Source organism: Phoca vitulina, unplaced genomic scaffold (assembly GCF_004348235.1).
Source record: "Phoca vitulina isolate PV1807 unplaced genomic scaffold, GSC_HSeal_1.0 scaffold65, whole genome shotgun sequence".
NCBI lineage: Eukaryota > Metazoa > Chordata > Mammalia > Carnivora > Phocidae > Phoca > Phoca vitulina.
In genome coordinates this window covers 5,336,355-5,355,984 of record NW_022589768.1, presented here as the reverse complement: position 1 = coordinate 5,355,984, position 19,630 = coordinate 5,336,355, and the positions used below count along the sequence as shown (strand labels likewise).

The following is a 19,630-nucleotide window of genomic DNA, read 5'->3' as shown; positions in this document are numbered from 1 at the left end:
TATTTGATTAACCAGATTTAAACTGTCATCTCATTGTTTTAACTCCCATCTCTTTTATCACCACAAACATTCTTCTAAGTTTATTTACGAACGAAAGGCCTGGTATTATGGTGTTAGACCTAGGCTAGGTTTATGGTCCCCTGTGTCTCTGTCTTTTGCCCTGTGTTCTGGGAAATTTATCTTCCAACCTTTCTGTTGAATTTTTCATTTTGGCGATCATAATTTTCTTTTTTTTTTTTTTTAAGATTTTATTTATTTGAGAGAGCGAGAATGAGAGAGAGAGAGAGCATATGAGAGGGAGGAGGGTCAGAGGGAGAAGCAGACCCCCCGCTGAGCAGGGAGCCCGATGCGGACTTGATCCCGGGACTCCAGGATCATGACCTGAGCCGAAGGCAGTCGCCTAACCAACTGAGCCACCCAGGCGCCCGCGATCATAATTTTCAAGACCTCCTGTTTGTTCCCTGGTGATTTTTTTTTTTAATTGACATATAATTCACAGTCTATGGCACAAGTCTTAAGTGTACAGCTTAGTTTTGATGAATGTATGCACAAGGATAATCACCACTCAGATCAAAATGGAACATTCCCATCAACCCCAAAATGTTCCCCTCTGTCAAGAGGTCAAGCAGTCCCTAAGCGCAGCATGGTGGCTAACGAGGGTCCCTACAGAAGCTGCTAGGTGGGCCTGCCACATTTCTGTAGCCTCAGCCAGTAAGGAGACTTGTCGACAAGCCCCCATGGATCCAGATAGCTTTCTACTCACGCAGACAGCAAAAGCAAAACCAGCATGGTGTCAGCTTTCCCCAGAGGACCAGAGTGAACCGGAGGGACCAGATGATAGGCAGCGAGGTGGTAGGTCTCTCTGTGGCTAAGGAGCCAACTCAACAACAATCGGACACTTTCACGGCCTGCAGCTGCCCTCGAAGTGGAGGGAGGGGCCGGGTGGAAAGCCTGGCACTCAGATGAACTAGGAGGAGGGCTGGGAGAGGGCCTGGGGGCAGTGTCCCCACACTGTCAGGCTGCTTCTGTCCTCTGGCTCCAGGGGGAATCATAATGCGTTCTGCCAAGACTTGGGTGGTTCTGTGGTCGAGCCTCACCTTCGTGGCCTATCGGCAGCTGGACAAGGGCATCAGGGTGCTGTGTCGGAGCTGCTTCCTATGACTCTACTTCCTGCCACCCCAACCTTTCATTTCTCCAGCTAAGAATTCTTTTCAGGAGCATAGCCACTCCATCAGAGAGTTAGTTGTACTGATGGGAGCTTGGACCAAATCCTTTCTATTTGTCTTAACATCAGATGAGAGTGCCCGCAACTGTGCCTCCCAGTAGGGTGATCAGGCCCACGTGGAGGACCGACCACAGCCAGGCTCCCTACTCGGAGCCAAACCACGAATATCCCAGATGCCACCGGGGATCAACCTTAGAGCCGAGAGATAGATCACTCCACCTGTCCTAATTCATTAATTCGAGAGCAGCGAGAGGTGTTAGAAGCCATCAATATGCTGCCTTGACTGGCCAGCACAAAGTTCGGGGAGCAAAAGAACTGTCCATCACCACTTGTACTACAGACTTTAGACTGGTTTGTGTTTGGCAGGCCGGTATAGGCCTAATGTCCTCAGCCATAACAAGGGCAGTAGGAGAAACACCAGGTTAGGATCTCCCACCCCCGGCTCTTCTTCGCTGCTGTAGGTCCCAGGAGCCTGGTTTCCTGGAGGCAGGGATGAGAGGGGAAAAGAAAGAGTAAAGGAGACCAGTTGAGGCCTCTTTTCTCCCTCTCAACCTTATAGTTAAACACTATCTGAGTGAGAACCGCCCTTTCCTGGAATTGCCACGTTCGGAATTCACACCGCCTCGTCTCAAGGGTGGGCTCCATTGGGAGCTGAGCTTCAGTCATCTACTTATCTTTTTTAGTTTTTCCTTTAAGAGTACATTCCATTTTTTGTTGGCACCTGCTACCTGTCAGTGATACAGGGCATGCAATGTCCGGGGAATGCCACAGGTAGTTACCCACTGCCCAGTGTTCTTGGCTATGAAAGCACCACTGATTGGATGTGTTTGGAGAACCCAAATGTGCAACACGGCCCATTTAGGAGTCTTTAAATGGTAGGGCCCACATCTACCGTGCAGACAGGAATTGTCCATCTCTGGAAAAAAGCTGCCGAGAACAGTCATTGCCCAGCAGTACCATTGAGCAGGAAGTAGGAGACGCATCTTGTCTATTTGTCATGACCAGCCAGGTTCGGTGCCCCAGACTACATGCCCCAGAGTTCCATCACTCCACTGTATAGCAGTAGTCCGGGCATATTAGCCAGGCCCTGGGTTATAGCTGTGCGGCCACGTCCTGTGTGATAATGGATCCAGGTGGCTGTAGTTCTTACCTGGGTGGTGCAGGTCTAACCAGCTTGTTGGTTCCACTGATGTTCATGGTCAAAGGGTCCTTTTCCATGGGTAGCCTGTATTAGCCAAGATTCTCCAGAGAAGAACCAATAGGATGTATGGATGTGTCTGTGTGTTTGAAGGAATAAGCTCACGCAATAATGGAAGCTGGCAAGTCAAAAATCTAGAGGGTAGACCAGCAGGCTGGAGACCCAGAGAGGAGCTAATGCTACACTTCAGTTCTGAAGGCTGAGACCCTGGAGACCCAGGGAAGAGCCAATGTTGCCGTTCAAGTCCAAAGACCATCTGCTGCAGAATTCCCTCTTGACTGGGGGAGGTCAGTCTCTTGTTTTCTGCAGGGTTTCGGCTGATTGGATAAGGTCTACCCCCGTTATGGAGGGAAATTTGCTTTACTCAAAGACCATCAATTTAAATGTCAATTGCAACTAAAAAAGCCTTCACAGCAACATCCACAATAATGTTTGACCATGATCTGGGCACCATGGCTCAGCCAAGTGGACACACAAGATAACCACCATGCTTTCCATGGGTTGTGAACAGGAACATGTGTTCCACGCAATCTGTTGTCATAGTGCTCTTCCTACAGGAGTTAGGACTGGTGGCAAATCACAGGGGAATTCGGCTAGTCCTGTGGCATCACTGTAAAGGTGTATTGCAACCCAAGCCAATGAAGGCAAGATGATTTTCATCCTTTGGATGTAATGGGATGCTAACAAAGGCATTAGCAAACAATGTCCACCACCACATCCCAGGTGTCTTCAGTCTGTGCCATGAGCTCTGTGACTTGTAATAATCTGTGATGCACCACAGGCAATTGGCCTTTGTTAGTGGCCACTTAGGGCTATTACAAGGAGATATCAGGTCGTTGAGCCCCCTTAAATCTACTAGTTCCTTCATCGAGACAGTAGTTCCCTCCTTCATCCCCGTATCCCGCTCTGCTTCGGGGTAACCACTTGGCTCCATTAGAGGAGGTGACCCCTGGTCCCTATCCTAATGACCATGATCCTGATTGTGACATTTCCCCATCGGGAACATCCCTTACAATCAAGAGACGTTAACACACATACTCAAAACATCCACTCCCATAATATATTCAACAGTATTAGTTACAACCACCTGGGTGGGTGTTGGCTCAAAAGGACTCACCCCAAAACTACGGCAATCCAGCGTCCAGTTTGTCCAAATCTAGTGAGGGAAGCTTTTGGCCATGCCTGAGAGTATGTCCCAGTATCACAGAGGCCCACAGGAGGCCTGCGAGGCTTTGGGAATTTTCGTTGCTCTCAGTTTTCTAATTCACCTTGGCCACTGCATAGGGCCTCTGGTCTCCCCTGGGGACGAAAGGACCTTGGCCTCCAACCTAGCCCCAGTTTGTCTATGAAGGGGGTCAAGGATAGTGCAGAAAGCATTGGGTCAAACCACAGTCTGAACAGCACAAACCTCAGTGGGGAGGTCAGGGCTTTCTTGGCGTCTCTCCTGTTTGCTCACAGGACACACCAAAGCTGGCCCAGTTACAGCCCACATCTTTAAGTCCCATGGCCGTCCCGTGGCATGATAACCAGAGATAATTTTTTTGTCACAGTAAGATTATCACTTTCCTCTTTCGGGAACCCCTGGCACAATAGCCAGGTCCAAATGGCCTGGTTTCTCTCCCCTACCTTGGCCTGGGGTACATTATCTTGGCCTTTGCCAAGGCTTCCATTCTGGAAAAATTATCATGCGGTAGCTGAATAGTTTCCCGGAGACATCCTCAGAAAGCAAGAGAAGGCTCCATTTCTCCCACAGCCTGGTGGTGTTGAGCATATGTTCCAGCCGACTTTGGGTGACTATTTTGTTTTCTGGGCACTCACGATCTCCATTATGAATCCAGGTTTCCAGGGCACTAAAAGGAAGGGGTAGCCTCTTCTAGTACTATCTGAGGGTGCTCATTGGATGACAGGAATTCATCTTGGATAGGCCACCATTTCATTATAGCTGTGAAGACCCCCTGCACAAGCCCTGATTTATCTTTATATTGTCCTCCCTCACATCCATGACATTGGCCGGGACGGTTGTAGCCAGGGGGGCTTGGAGTTTGGGGTCAATTGTGAAGCACCCGCATGACTTCCATTCCTTGTCAGCCTGTGGAACTTGCATAGCATCCTCATTGGCTAGTCAGATGAGCCATGCTTCTATGGTTTCATTGGACTTTTGTTCAAATCTCTCTCTCATTTCCTCCTTTCTCACTCACTGTAAGTGGATCCCAGCGGATTTTGGAGTGGCTGACTGCCCTTGATCACTAGGGAGTGTTCCATCCGTAGTAACAGGAAGAGAGTGAGCAGTAATTGCTGTGTGCTTTCTTCAGCTCTGCAAGAAACTCCCTCTTTGGCTTCTAACTCTAAGCACCAATGGATGGGGCTCCCGGCCAGCTCGGTCGCTAGAGCCTGTGACCCTTGATCTGGGGGTTGTGAGTTTGAGCCCCATGCTGGAGGTAGATACTACTTAAAAACAAAATCTTAAAAAAAAGAACACTGATGGAACTTATTTGGGATCAGGGATGATGGCCAAAGACCACCTGTCTCTGATGTCACCAAACACGTCGGCACGACGTGGACACTAAGTGAGGCAGAATTCTCTCCCATACTTGACCTCACAGTCCGTAGAAGCCTGTCTCTTCTCCAAAGTGAGATTGTGGCCTTATCGGCCCCACAGAAAGTGCCAGATTGGTCACGTGGTCAGGTAGTCCCTGAGGGCAGTGTGGTGGCTAACAGGGCCACAAGGGTCACTATTGCTGTCACAAGGCCCATAGACCGCCTCACATCATAGACTCAGCCAGGAAGGAGACGACAAGGCCCAGTGCATCCAGACAGCTTTTTATTCACAGACAGCAAAAGCAAGCCCAGCATGGTGCCATGGCCATGGTGCCAACTTCTCACACCCCTAGTTCCACAGGACGACATTGAACTGGAGGGACCGGGACAGGAGGTATGGGGGTAGGTCACTCTGTGGCCAAGGAGCCAACTCTAAGCTACAGCCAAGCAGTTGCACGGCCTCAGGCTGCTCTCTACGAGGAGTGGGGGGCAGGTGAATAGCCCTGTACTCAACTAAAACTAGAGGAATGGGATGAGGAATGGCCTCATGGTGGTCTCCCACAGATGGGGAGGCTCCTCACCCGGCTGCTTAGGGCCCCCTGCTCCAGGAGGAATTGTAGTGCATTCTGTCAAGACTCAAGTCAGATGCCTCAAGTCTCGCCTACACAGCCTACGTAGAGATGTGCAGAGTTGTAAGGACACTTGGGTGGGGCTGTGACCCTGCATTCACACCTCTTCCCATCGGTACGCCTCAGACCAAACCACGAGTTTGACTTCTCTATAGCTTAGTTTTGCCTGTTCTTGAACTTCATAAAATGGAATCCTAAAAAGGTACTCTTTCACATCTGGCTTCTTTCCTCAACATGTCTTTGAGGTTTGTCAATGTTGGTGCAAGCACCTGTGGTCTGTTCTTCCTTATTCCTATAGAGACATTTGGGTCATTTCCGGTTTATTCTGGTCCTAACCTTGTTCTCCTTCTGGAATATCCATCACTCATATACTGGAATCTCATGTGTTTTTTAGGCTCTGCTTTCTCCAGTCTTTTTTTTTTTTTTTTTTAAATTTGAGAGAGAGAGAGAGAAAGTGGGGGGGGGTGCAGACGGAGAGGGAGAAAGAATCCTTAAGCAGACTCCCCACTGAGCATGGAACCCAATGCAGGGCTCTATCCCTGGACCCTGAGTTCATGACCTGAGCTGAAATCAGGAGTCAGATGCTTAACCGACTGAGCCACCCAGGTACCCCTGCTTTCTCCATTCTTTTATTTTTTTTCTCTCCCTATACCTCAGTTTAGATACCTTCTATTCTGTCTTCTGTGTCCAATTCCTATGGTTGTGACTTTATGTTTTAGTCCTTTGAGCCTTTATAAAATTCATGCAAGGAGCACATAATGCCAGAGATGGCAATTTTCAGTTCTACCTGCTCCTTTGGTTCTTTTTAAATAGATTCAGTCCTGCTAAAATTCTCTATATTTGCTCCTATTTGTCTTTTCATGCAGTTAATACATTAATCATCGTTATTTTTAAGTTCTTGTCTGCCAACTCCAATATCTGGATCATCGGTGGGTCTGCTTCTATTGTTCCTTTTTTCTCCTGTTTATTGGCCCCATTTTCTATCCCCTTTTGTGCATGTTTTATAATTTCTGATTGTAGGTTGCATGTTGTGTATAAAAGAAGGGTATATTGATGAGCACTGAGTAATATACAGAATTGTTAAATCACTATATTGTACACCTGAAACTAATTTAACACTATGTTAACTATACTGGAATTAAAATAAAAAATATAGGGCGCCTGGGTGGCTCAGATGGTTAAGCGTCTGCGTTCGGCTCAGGTCATGATCCCAGGGTCCTGGGATCGCGTCCCGCATCGGGCTCCCTGCTCAGCGGGGAGCCTGCTTCTCCCTGCCTCTCTCTCTCTCTGTCACTTATGAATAAATAAAATCTTTAAAAAATAAAATAAAAAATATATAATAACTTTTATGGGGCGCCTGGGTGGCTCAGTCGTTAAGCGTCTGCTTTCAGCTCAGGTCATGATCCCAGGGTCCTGGGATCGAGCCCCACATTGGGCTCCCTGCTCGGCGGGAAGCCTGCTTCTCCCTCTCCCTCTCCTCCTGCTGTGCTCCCTCTCTCACTGTGTCTCTCTCTGTCAAATAAATAAAATCTTAAAAAAAAAAAAAATATATATATATATATAATAACCTTTAAAAAAAAAAAGGGTAGGACTACAGACTATGTTATTCCTCTCCCTTATCCCCCATCCCAGGGAAGCCACTCACCTCGATGTAATCAAGTATTGAGCTGAGTTGGGGCAGAGCTATAGTTCCAGTAAAACTCAATCCTTTTCTGGATTGTCCCTGTCCCTTAGGAGTGGCCCTCTTGGATTTGGGTTTGAAAGCCTGGCCAGCCTATATCTCTCTAGTCCTTCAAGTTCTCTTTTGAGACTTTTTTTTTTTTTTTTAATTTTTTTTTTTTGTCAGAGAGAGAGCACAAGCAGGGGGACTGGCAGGCAGAGCAGGCAGAGGGAGAAGCAGGCTTCCCACTGAGCAGGGAGCCTGATGTGGGACTCGATCCCAGGACTCTGGGATCATGACCTGAGCTGAAGGCAGACGCTTAACCGACTGAGCCACCGAGGCGTCCCTCTCTTTTGAGATTTTGAGGTTAGCTCTTCAGCCTCCAAGACCACCAGGTTCAAAATCTGGCCAATATCTTGAGGGGGGAGACCAGTTTTTGTTTCAGCCCCTCTCCCTCTAAACACTGCAAGACTGTGGGACTTGCCTTTCCAGCCCACCCAGTACTCAGCTGCCCACAGTGCTCCAGAACTCAGCAAATCTTCTGTGGTGAAAACTGGCTTGGCATTCCAGCCTCCTCTAGTGCCCAACCCACGACAGTCCCTGCAAGAACCACAGACTGTTCATTTCTCTTCTCCTCAGTAGAGTCTCCCTGCTCAGGGCAATGCTGGTCATTGGAGATGGCCCAGATCAACGAATGTCTGAGAAGAAAGTAACCACCCATCATCAGCTCACCTTGGAAGGTCTCTTTCCCCCTGGAAATTTTGTTCATCTGGTCCTATTCCTTCCACCACTCTTCATTCTCTTTAAAAATGATGACTTTCAGGGCACCTGGGTGGCTTAGTCATTAAGCATCCACCTTTGGCTCGGGTCATGATCCCACGGTCCTGGGATCGAGCCCTGCATCGGGCTCCCTGCTCAGCGGGGAGTCTACTTCTCCCTCTCCTTTTGCCTGTCTCTTCCCCTGCCTGTGCTCACTCGCCCTGTCTCTCAAAAATAAATAAGATCTTTAAAATTTTTTTTAAAAAATTAAAAAGATGATTTCGTCTCGTTTCCTCCTAGCTGTTGCAACGGGAGCAGTGGCCCGTGGAGACCTACCACATCCTACCCAGAAGCAAAAGTTCCTTGGTTCTGCTTTTTATCACTTTCAATTATAAAGACTTTTTAGTATTTTTTCTTAATCACACTCTAACTTGATTTCCTCTTGTTCACGCAAGTTATAGTGTTTTGATCTCCTTCCTACTAAGGAAGTAGATGTGATCTACTTCCTTAGCTTTCTTGAGGGATGGCCATTTTACCTCAAAGTTCTTGTTGCTTTGTTCTTTGGTGCGAGAGATCTTTCCTGGTTTCGGTTTTTCAGTTTGTTCATACCTCTTTGTCTTCTTGCCCTTCTCTGGAGCTGCTGGGAAGGTTTCTGATGATTTTATAGATTTCAGGGGGCCTTTACAGACTTAGAGGAGGAGGTGAGGGCTCCGCGCTCTGCTGTCCTGTTGCTCAGTAGACTTGTCTTGATGGATGAACTCCCTGGGGAGCATGTTCTTTCTCTTCAGTCACCCCAGTCCCCTTTTAGGGAAACTCACTTTCCCTGACTCCCTGCCCCTCTCTCCTGAATCTCCTAATGACTGCAGCACACACCTAACGTTTGTCCGCTAAGGACTTCCCAACGCCAGTGGCCGGCCTTTGCCTCCATCTGGGCTTCTGGACTTCTGTGTCACACCTACATCCCCACAGGCCCCTCAAACGCAACGTCTCCCACCTCCCCACTCCTCCCGCAGCTCTGCTCCTCTGCCCGTGACCCTCTCTGGGTGCCAGAAGCCCGCACGCCGTCTCCCTCTTCCCCGCGTCTCGCTTCCAGGGGCTGCCGGATCAGGTCCGTTCCGCCCCGCGAGCACTGCCCGTCCTCCCCCTTCCCACGGCCACAGCGTGGGCCCCCGACTCCTCCGCAGACCTGCTGTCCGGAGGAGCGCACATGCCAAGAGCACTCAATGGGCACAAGTGGTTTTTATTACTTCCGCCCGGAAGAGGAAGGCCCGGCCGAGCAGAGCCGCATGGCCGCCGGCAGCATGGACGCCAGTGGCCGGGGTCCAGGACGGGGAGGAGCCATCCGGCCGTGTGAGCCACACTGCGTGGACGTACACTCTTGCCTGCAGAGGCCACTGGCTTGAGAAGGGGGCCCGGCCTCACCGATGCCGCTTCCGGATGCTCTGCAGCTCCTGGGAGATGGCGCTGAAGCTGGGCCGCTGCCCGGGCTCGTAGGCCCAGCACTGCTCCATGAGCCTGAACACGGCGTCGGGGCACAGCTCGGGGCAGGGCAGGCGGCCCCCTGTGGGCACAGGCACCGCACACACGGGCTGTGAGGGCGGGCGGGGGGACCCGGCAGCCCCCGGGGCCATTCCTGGAGCAATGGGAGCTGCTTATTAAGAGGCACTGTTCTCGGGGCGCCACTCTTCGAGGGCCCCAAGGACACAGAGGCTCGAATCTCGGTCCCACCGTGTGCCAGCTGGGTGACCTCTGCAAGGCTGCTTGTTCCGGCTCTAAAAGGGATGTATTAAGCCCTCCCTCCCTTGTTGTGAAGAGTGAATGAGATATGCTGGCCTGGCACACACGGGGGCTCGCTCAGCGGCAGCTACGGGAGGACTCTCGCTCTGCGCCCGTGGGCGGTCAGGGGCCTGGGGGGGCCCGGCCGGAGCCCTGGGAAGGCGGTGTGGCTCGGCCTTACCCTTTTCCACAAACTCCCGGGTCTGCTGATTGCTGAGGTTGGGGTAGGGGGAGGCCCCCAGGCTGAAGGTCTCCCAGAGCAAGATCCCGAAGCTCCACACGTCGCTCTCAGAGGAGTAGCGTCCTGCAGGGAGAAGAGGCGTGAGTGGGCTGGCCACGTCCGCTGGCCAGAGTGAGGGCCCTGGCCTGGGGACAGCCGGAGTGGGTAAGGCCCAGGTACCGTAGTTAAGAGCCTCCGGGGCCGTCCACTTCACGGGGACTTGTCTGAGGCCCCCTGAGGCTGCATAGATCCCATCGGCTTCCTCCCGGGACATCCCGAAGTCACTGATCTTCAGGACGTTCTTCTCCGTCACCAGGCAGTTCCGAGCAGCCAGGTCCCTGGGTAGGGCAGGAGAGCGTCCATGCGGTAGCCGCACCTGCCCAGGCCGGCGCTCCAGGCACAGCCATGAACAAAGCTGCTCCCCCCACCCCTGGGACTCCTGGTCCACGGGGACAGGCAACCAGCAGGTCTGCAGCATGTGCCTGCCCTGAGGGGAGCGGCGGGGTGCGCCAGGTGGTGGTGGTGGGGCTGCAGTGGGCGCCCCTCACTCACCGGTGGATACAGCACTTGCTCTCCAGGTACTCCATGCCCGCAGCCGCGTCCCCCACCATCTGCAGCAGGGTCTTCATCCTCAGGCGGGCGCCCTCAGTCCGCAGGAAGGTCAGGAAGTCGCCCCCTGGGGGTGGGCAGGGGAAGCCGGGGTGAACCTTAGGCAGCAGCCTCCTCCCCACCCCTGCAGACCAGCTTCCTTGCTCACCCTGCACGAGCTCCATGACGATGTAGATGGGCTGCTTCTGGGTGCAGACGCCAATGAGACGCACGATGTTGGGGTGGCTGTACTGCTTCAGGATCCTGGAGAGCCCCGGGAACCCCAGGGAGACCGAGGGAGGATGGGAGAAGGCAGCAGAAGAGGAGAGCATGGCCTCTGAGACCAGCAGACCTGGACATGTGACCTTGGGTGGGTCACTGAGCCTCTACCCCTCGGCACTAAGTGGGGGGTACCACCTGCACGGTGCGGGGGGCGGGGGCGTGAGAATTAAGTCAAGCACTTTACCTCATGCCACGCACAGAGGGACCCTTTGTATGTGCAACTGTGGGATTGTTACTTTATCACCCACCTCGCTTCCTGTAGAAACTTGGCCTTGAGGTCAGGTGGGAGTGTCTCTCGACAAGACTTCACCGCCACCAGAGTGTTGTCGGCCCTCAGACGTCCACTGAACACTTCGCCAAAGTTCCCCTGAAAGGGTCTCGGGCTCCTACCAGTCGTCCCTGGACCATGGTCCTCTTCCTCACTCCCGGGGATTTGTCCTCATCTTGTCGCCACCCACCCTTCACTGCCCCCACGCTCGGACTGCTCAGCCATGCTCCGCAGGAGTTTACCCCCTGGGTGGGGAGCCAAGGGGGTACACACGGGATAGGCAGAGAAGGTTACCTCAGACTTGCCACATTCACGGGGAGAAGTGACACAGAAAACCCCCAAATCTCTTTCACTTGGGTTGAAAAACCATTCTGATTCTTAAGAAAGTGACTTTTTTCTTTAGCAGGTATTTTATAGCTCATGTGAACAAAGCGTATCACCCCACGCACATGAGAGCAACCTGAGGAGAAAGGGCCTGGGTCGCGTGAGGGGGCGTCGGGGATGCTGGCGGAAGTGGGGGAGGGAAAATCAGGCAGCCAGGGGGCTGGCAGGGCACTCGACTCACCCGCCCAATCTGCTCACCCAACACCAGGTCCTCGTGGTTTAGCACCCACTTGTCCTGGCGGAGGGAGAGGATGGGGGGGGTCGGAAGTCAGTGAGGGGAATGGGTGCTGGGCCCTGCAGGGGACCAGACATCCCCCACCAATGCTATGTTTTTCATTTCTCAGCACCTCGGTTTGCTGGTCTGAAAAATGGGGGTTGGACAGTATCAGGATCACACTTAGATGACTTTGGGGACCAGGCAGGGGCCCCTAACTGAGGGAGTATCAGCTCTGCGTGTATGTGCATATGTGTGTGCGTCCCACGGAACGGGCGTGGCCTTGAGAGTCCAAACCTAGAGGGAAGCTGGCCCCCTGAGGCGTGAGGAATCACGCTGCAGGCTGCACGGAGACAGGAACCGGGGATCCCCTCCTGCTCCGACGCTGCGCGGCTTAGCGCGTGCGCGGGGCTGGGCGCAGCTCACCTTGGGCACCGCCCTGTTCAGGACAATACCGCTCTTCTTGGTGAGGGGCTGCTGGGAGCGCAGCAGGTGGTCGATGAGCAAGGGGATGCTGGGAAAGCCGTCCCCCTCCAGTCGGTACAGGTTCTGCGGGGCAGGGGAACCCAGGGTCAACGGCCTCCTCTGCTGGGGGGCCTGAGCCCTGGGAGAGGAGAGACGGGAGGCAGAGCGGGCAGGGCAGGCGCTCTCTGAGGCCGCGCCACGGCCTGGAGCCCTCCTCGGGGGAGGACCGCGCTGAAGACTGTGCCTCTGGCTCGCTGCACGGACTGGGTGCTCTCCGGGGCCCCTTGCAGCTCCACCAAGCAAGCGTGGGATGTCGCAGCAACTTCCTCCCCTCCCGCGGCCATTCCCCTGCTGGGGGGGCGGGGGGCGGGGGGCGAGGCAGGGAAGGCCCGAGGGCAGGCCCCACTCACGTCCGCCGACTGGATGATGAAGTGCCGGGGCTGGCCGTCCCACAGCGCGGACAGCACGTACTCCTGCTTGCCCTGGCTCTCCCGCACCAGGAAGTCCCCGGAGTGCGTCAGCAGCTCGGCCACTTCTGCCCGGGGAACGGCCCCGTGGTACCAGAGCTGCTCGTGCAGCGGCTTCTGCACCTCTGGCACGAGCTGCAGGGGCGGGGGGAGCTGGCGGGCGCAGGGGCAGGGGAAGCGAGGAAGGGTCATTCAGCCAGTTTGCCAGGGGAGGCCACCGGGACAGACGGGGTCAGCTGGGGGGGTCTCTCTCACATAAGCCCCTCGTGCTCACGGACCACCTGCGTGGCGTTAGCGCCCCCGAGCAGGCACCAGACTGAGCCGGGCTCGCTCCAGGCAGAGCTGGGAGGGGGAGCCCAGGCTGGCCGATCTCAAACCGGGCTTCTGCCTTCTCCTCCGGGCCCCCGCCGCCCAACTCCTCCCTCCGGAGTCGGGGGGGGGGGGCGGGGGGGGGAACAACAAGGTTGCAGCACACGTTGGGGTGGAGGGGAAGGAGGGGCTGACTGGCAAAGACCTGGGGACATATGCAATCTGGAATCCCAGGGAAGACGGGGACTCCCCGATAAAAGCGGTCCCCTCTGGGCAGAGCCGCCTCTCTAGGGCAACGCAGTGATGAACCCCAAACACCCTGGTGGGAAGGGCTTAGCGGGTACGTGTCGGAGACCCCTGGCCTGGCCCCCCGCTTAGAGAAGGGCAGAGATGCAGGCCCAGGCTGGGCTCCACTCACCGAGAACTTGGGGCGGAAGATTCCCGAGATGTGGCTCTTAAGGATCTCCAGGGTGGGTGTCCTTCCCCCTTCTCGCTCCTGCTCCTGAGGCCAGGGACAGACGTCAGCGGGTGGCCAGGCTTGGGGAGGGGGAGGGCAAAAATGAGGAGCGCGCCCCGGGCGGGCAGGCGAGGCTGGTGGCGGCGGGCAGTGGCAGGCAGCTCACCGAGGACGACGTGGAGTGGCGGTCGTCCTGCAGGAGCAGCACGGGTGGGGGCTCCCCAGGGCCCAGCTGCTCCAGCTTGGCGCGCAGCAGCTCCTGCTGGGCCTGCAGCTTGGCCTGGCTGCACAGAGCGACCCGCAGCCCCTGCAGCGCCTCTTGTAACACCTGCTTCTTGGCCAGCAGCTGCACCCTGCAGGCGGGGCGGGCGGGGGGGGGGGGGGGGGGAGAGGGGCTCAGCCCACAGCTGGCGGTCAGCAGCTGCACCCTGCAGGCGGGGCCGGGGGGGGGGGGCGGGGCGGGGAGAGGGGCGCAGCCCACAGCTGGCGGGCCAGCGGGCGGGGGGGGGGGGGGCGGGCCAGGAGGCTGCTGTGGGCGAACCCGCTCACCGCTCCCGGGGATGGGTGTTCTGCTCCTCGTTCCGGAGATCGTGCTGCAGCTGAGTGACCGCCTCCTGCCGGCTAAGCACCGTCTCGGTGGCCACAGCCAGTTCGTCTGTCACCGAGGTCAGCCTGTGCCCGGAGGAAGAGCGGTGTCCGAGCCGTGCCCCGCAGACGCACGGCCGCGCCCCCGGCCGCCCCGGCCCAGCGCCCAGCCAGCACGCACGTGTGCTGCACGCTCTCCACGGTCAGCTCGTTCAGCTGCAGCTCCCCTGGCTCCAGCAGTTCGCCCTCCTCAAGCAGTGACTCGTCGAAGGTGACACAGGGCGGGATGTCGGGTGCGGACCTTCAGGGGGACGGTGCCCCGTCAGCGAACAGGCCAGAAGCCCTGGTGCCCGGCAGGATCAAGGAGGGGCTTACCCATACTGTCGCAGGAAGGCTTGGTACTCGGTCTCGGGCTGGATGCGGGCGACAGCGGCAGTCATCTCCAGGTGAATAGCCACCACCTCGTCCTGCACCAGGCTGCTAATCTCCAGGTACTCCTGCAGGATCTCCTTCCTGCCCCCGGACAGGAGCCCTGGTCAGTGGGGCCTCGGGCTGGGCCGGGCTGGGCAGCACGGGGCCCCTGACGCTGGGTTTGGAGGAGTCCGCCCCGGGGGGTTGACCCTTCCTCTCCCCCTCATCATTTACCAGCCAAATGACCACAGGCAAGTTACTCAATGTCTCCCTTATCTCTGCTTCCTGGTGCGTATGATGGGGATGCTGGGCATGGTGACAAGGACCCGGTGAGAGCTGGTGTGCAGAGCGTGTGGTGTGCGCGGACGGCTCGGTGAATGGGAGCATGGGTGCACCTGTCCCGGGCAGCCAGCCCCACGGCGGGGGCTCTGGGCTCCCATGTGCTGCTGGTCCTACACCTACGTGTCCAGTCCCAGGCCCTCCCCGAGCTGCAGCCTCACGCGGCCACGCACATACGCCAGCGTCCCCCCGGACGTCCCTTAGACACCCTAACTCCGTGAGTTGAAACGTCAACGCCTGTCTCCTGAACCCGTCTCTCTCCTTCCTGTCCACGTAAGTTAGCAGGAGCTCCATCGTCCCTGGCTCCACCTCACACCTCACTTCCGGTCCGTAGAGAAGCGGCCCCAGCTCCACCGTGGGAGCGCGCCCAGGAACCACCACTGGCCCAGCGGTCCGCGCTCCCGCAGCCGCCCCGGCCCGGCCCCCTGGAGTGTCTTCTCAACACAGCGGCGCCCGAGTCCTCACAACGGCCTGCCGGCCCCTCCGTCACCAGCAGCGCCCCAAGCCCTGGACCCGAGCGGCCTCGCTCCCGCTCCGCCCTCCCCGCCCTCTGCCTGGGCTGCACTCGCCGTCCCGCTGCTCCTGGATTCCAGGCACCCTCCGCTCTCCCACCCCGGGGCCTGTGCACCTGCTCTTCCCTCTTTCTGGAATGGTCTTTCTCCGAACACCGCCCCCCCATTTGCTCTGGTACCTCTGAGGCCTTCCCAGAGCACTCTACTGAGAGCTGTCCCTCCTCCCTGCCCGCCCTGCGCCCCTGCCTCCCCATCGCCTTTCCTTGTCTGATTTTTCTCACATGCTACCCATCGTAGCTGCTCTCATCTCTCTCCGATACCACGAATAACCCTAGAGGACAGGCGCTGTCGTCTCCGCTGTCCCTGCTGTACCCCAGAGCCCACACTGGTGCTCCACACAAGAAGAAAACCCTGCAGCAGGAATTCTGGAATAGCATGGCCCGGACAGACGCTGACGGGCTCCACGCCCCGGCCCAGGGCCCGCTCCCCCGTGACTACGCGGCCTTTCCCGCTCGCCCGCTCAGGGACTAGGTTGCCCGGGCCTGGCGGCAGGGCCGCGGGGTGCTGGGGGGGCGGGCCGCGGCCGCGGGCTTACAGGACGCACGCCATGTCCTGGTGCAGGTCCTGCAGCGACTGGAGCAGGCCGGGCAGCATGAGCTGGTGGTGGTGCTGGTGATGGAGCTGCGCGGCCCGCACGCCCAGCACGTAGCGGTTGTGGTGAGCGAAGAGCTTCCACAGGCTGCGCACGTACTTGTCCTTGGCCTTGTCACGGTCCTTGTCTGCCGGGGGAGGACAGGGCTGGTGGGGGACGGCTCAGAGGCCCCGGGCGGGCCCCACCCCCTGGGCACCGGTGCACAGGGCAGGACCGGCTCGGGATTTTTCTCTCCCAGGAAGGGAAGCCGCGCACCTTTGCTGGCCTCCTGGTACTTGCGCCTGGCCTGGGCGCTGTCCCGCGCCAGGACCCGGTACTGGCTCTTCAGTTTCTCGATGTCCTGGCTGTGCGTCTGGGGAGAGAGGAGGGGCCGGCGTGGGCTAGCGGGTCCCCGGGGCACAGGAGAGTTCCGCCCGAGGCGAAGCCCTGCACGCGGCCCACGGTCTTGGCAGGCCTCGCATCTAAGTCTGTCCTCCGGGAAGGCCCCGGACGCCTCTGGGGCCCAACCTCTGCCGCTGAAGCTAGGTCAGAGGAGCTGGCTTGAGGACAGGCCCCTGCGCGAGGCAGAGAGGGGGCCGGGCAGGCCACACCTGGCCCTCCTTGACCTAGAGTGGTATCTGGTGGCAGGGAGGCCCCAGCTGCGGGCACGTATGGCCTGGGCTTGGTTTAACGCTCTGTTGATGACATCTTGAAACTCTTTCATAATTTTTTGACAACAGGCCCTGCATTATCACTTTGCAGCAAGTCCTGCAAATTACGTTCTGGGTGGCAGGAACAATGGATGGTCAACAGCAAAGTTCTTATCCCAGTTCCCCTGTGTATGCACTGGGATCCTTGGGGTAAGTTCCGTCCCTGTCTTCTAAACCTTAGTTTCCCCGTCTGTATAACAACTTAATTGAAAGACGAGATGAACCTTTCTCTTGAAGGGCCAGATGGTAAACACTTTAGGCTCATACAGTCTCTGCTGAAATCACTCAGCTCTGCCGCTCTAGCTCTGTAACAGCCCCAGGTAACAGGAAACGAAGAAACGGGCATGGCTGGGTTCTAGGAGAAGTACCCCATAAAAGCAGGCCGACCCGGAATTAGATGCGCTTCTGGGGAGAGCGCCGGCGGGTGGCCAGTGGCCACCAGGGGCCGCTGTGGGTCCGTGGGAAGGCTGGGGTGGCGCAGGTGGAGGGGTGTGGTGCGGGGGGGTGCAGACCGGCACACTGCACCGGGCAGGCTCAGCCCAACAGCTCTGACCGCCCGGCCTCTAGACGGAGCAGCAGGGCGGGGCTCAGACGCAGGCGGGCCGACTTCACACCTCTGTGTCAGGGGGCCACACCGCTGCCGTTCGAGGAGCCACTCCTCCCCCAGGCCCCAGAGCCCGCCGGCGCCGGGCGGGAGGGGGTCACTGATCCTGCGCGCCCTGCAGCCGCCAGCTGGATCGCTCCCCTTTACTCCCCGCGCTTTACTGGGGCGCACGGTCAGGGCGCAGAGCATGCACGGAGAGGCCTTGCCACAGGGGCCTAAGGGCAGGGAGGCGGGACGGAAGCTAGGGCAGGCCTGCGGTCAGGGACTTGCACTTCCCCCAGTGAATCCAGGGGCTCTTGTGCAAAAGCAGCCCCTTAGAGTCAGCCTTTGGGCAGCAGGGGCCAGGGGGAGCCCAGGGCCCCCGACCCACCTTGGTGAGCTCCTGCTGCAGCTGCTGCCACTGCTCGCTGTAGGTCTTGCGCAGCTGCTGCCGCTCCCGGATCAGCAGGCCCAGCTTGCTCAGGGGCCCTGAGTTCAGGTCCTCCGCGTGCTGCCTCAGCAACCGGCTCAGGCCCTCCGTCTGGCTGGTGAGCTCTGCCCAGGACTGTGCGACGCAGGACGGGCGAGACAGGGAGTGGGGGCACAATGGCTCCCCAGCCCGGGCCTGCCGACTCCCCAACCCTGCCCAGCCCTGCCCAGCCCTGCCCAGTGGGCTCCAGGAAAGGAAGGGGGCGGGCGGACGGACAGAACCGTCACCCAGAGGAATTCCTCAGTCGAAGGCAGGAAGGGGATGAGGAGGCCTAGGGTGCCGCAGGAGCCCCACCTGGCTGATGGGGCTACTGGGGCTCATGCCCCGGCCCCCACCGTCCTGTAGGGACATGTGATGCAGCAGCCCCGCATACTCCCGGTCGCTCTTGACGCGCTGGGCCATCCACTTCCTCATGCCCTCCAGCAGCCGCAGCTCGGCCTCTTGCATCTGCTGCACTGCCCCGTGGCCCTGGGGGCTGCACAGCTCGGAGGAGAAGCCCATGGTGCCGTCCTGGGGACAGAGACAGGGCAGCCCAGCCCTGGGTAAGGCAGCGGCCAGAGACGGAGGGGCCAGCCGGGGAGGCTGGGGGCTGTGGGGCGAAGAGGAGCTGCAGACAGACAGGAGGTGGGGTCCTGTCCTGCTGAAATGCAGCCCGAGGTCCAAAACGGGCAACTTGGCCTGGGACGGGCCCTCATTGCTTCCCGTGTCTCGGGCCAAGGCCTGGCGCCAGGGGACCCCTCCCTCCCCAGGCCCTCCCACCGGGCACCCTTCCCTTGCCAGGGGCTCGGCGTGCCCGGGACCCTCCGCCGGGCTTCAGGCAGCCACAGCCTGAGCCGGGCCCCTGCCCTGCCACGCGCACCCCACCGTGGGGGGCGGGGGGACTGTCCCCCTCTCGGCACCCCTGGCCGCCGCTGCCCCCCCGCCCCCACCCCCCCGCGCCCCTCCCCCCCGCGCGCCCCTCCACCCCCGCGCGCGCGCGCCCGCCCGCGCCGCCTGGGCCTCGGGGCAGGAGTTACCCGCGCGGGCAGCTGCTCCGGGGCTGCCGAGGACGCCTCGGGGACGACTCCGGCCCGACTGCGGCCGGGGCGACCCTGGCCAGTTCCTGATTCGGCTTCCTCCTGCCGCGGTTTCAGTTGGCCGGCCGGGGCGGGCCCGGCGAGGGGAAGGGGCGGGCGGGAGGGCCGGCGCCCCCGACGCCTGCCGGCCCCCCTGCCCAGCGCGCCGCGCGGCCGCGGAAACGGAAGGGAGGAGGGGGCCGGGGAAGAATGGCCGCGCGGAGAGCCGCCTGCCGGCGCCCCCAGGGCCTGGGCAGCGCCCGGGAGCGCGGGGAAGCGGCCGCCGCGCGGTGGGGGCCTGGCGCCCGGCCCGGGCGGCCCAGAAGGGGAAGGGGGAAGCCTGCTCCAGGCCTCCCCACCCCATCGGATTCCCCTAGGAGAGCTCAGGCGCCAGCCAACGTTTGAATAAAATTTCCAAGTAAATATCGCCGAGGAGAGGCCTCCTTCTCAGGCGCAGGTCCTGGGGAACCGGCCACCACTCCCCTACCCGAGGCAGGGGCTTCCTGTCCCAAGGGAAGCCAGGGGAGGGGGTGCTGGCTGGGATGGGGGAGTGGACAGGTACGGAGTTTCCTGACGGGACACGGGCCAGCAAAAACCATCTATCTTGGTTCAGTCCGGCTCCACCATAGACCTCAGCCCTACAGCCAAGGGAGATCCTGAGCAGGGGAGGGGGGGAACACCACCCTGCTGGAGACCAGGCCTGTGGGGGTGCAAGCCCTCTGCTTGTCCTACTCTTGGGGTTCCCATGTCCCACAGCCTGGGGCTTGTCCCCAGCTGCTGCCTCCTTCCACAGCCCACTGCTCCCCCAGGGAGGCCCTAGAACTCCGTGGGAGACGGCCTTTGGAGCCCTGACTTGGGCCCACCTAGAGGCAAGC

The 19,630-nt window shown here is 58.4% G+C and overlaps 1 protein-coding gene across 3 annotated transcripts; it reads right to left on the bottom strand.

The window, feature by feature from the left end:
* Positions 1–9,213: 9,213 nt before the first annotated feature.
* Positions 9,214–18,860, bottom strand: FES (FES proto-oncogene, tyrosine kinase). 3 transcript variants are annotated; one of them, XM_032391998.1, is made up of 19 exons: positions 18,717–18,860; positions 17,995–18,210; positions 17,602–17,775; positions 16,194–16,290; positions 15,882–16,065; positions 14,400–14,537; positions 14,206–14,325; positions 13,989–14,111; positions 13,606–13,792; positions 13,401–13,484; positions 12,617–12,826; positions 12,168–12,290; positions 11,709–11,762; positions 11,124–11,242; positions 10,763–10,857; positions 10,558–10,681; positions 10,186–10,343; positions 9,967–10,089; positions 9,214–9,570 (listed from the first exon to the last, which is right to left on the bottom strand). In XM_032391998.1, exons 2-19 carry the CDS (start codon positions 18,199–18,201, stop codon positions 9,428–9,430), a joined length of 2,463 nt encoding a protein of 820 aa, XP_032247889.1. In that variant the 5' UTR covers positions 18,202–18,210; positions 18,717–18,860; the 3' UTR covers positions 9,214–9,427. The 3 variants fall into 3 exon arrangements, with proteins under 3 accessions (XP_032247889.1, XP_032247890.1, XP_032247891.1); XM_032391999.1 differs by having other exon boundaries at positions 15,891–16,065; XM_032392000.1 differs by lacking the exon at positions 11,709–11,762.
* Positions 18,861–19,630: the final 770 nt, after the last annotated feature.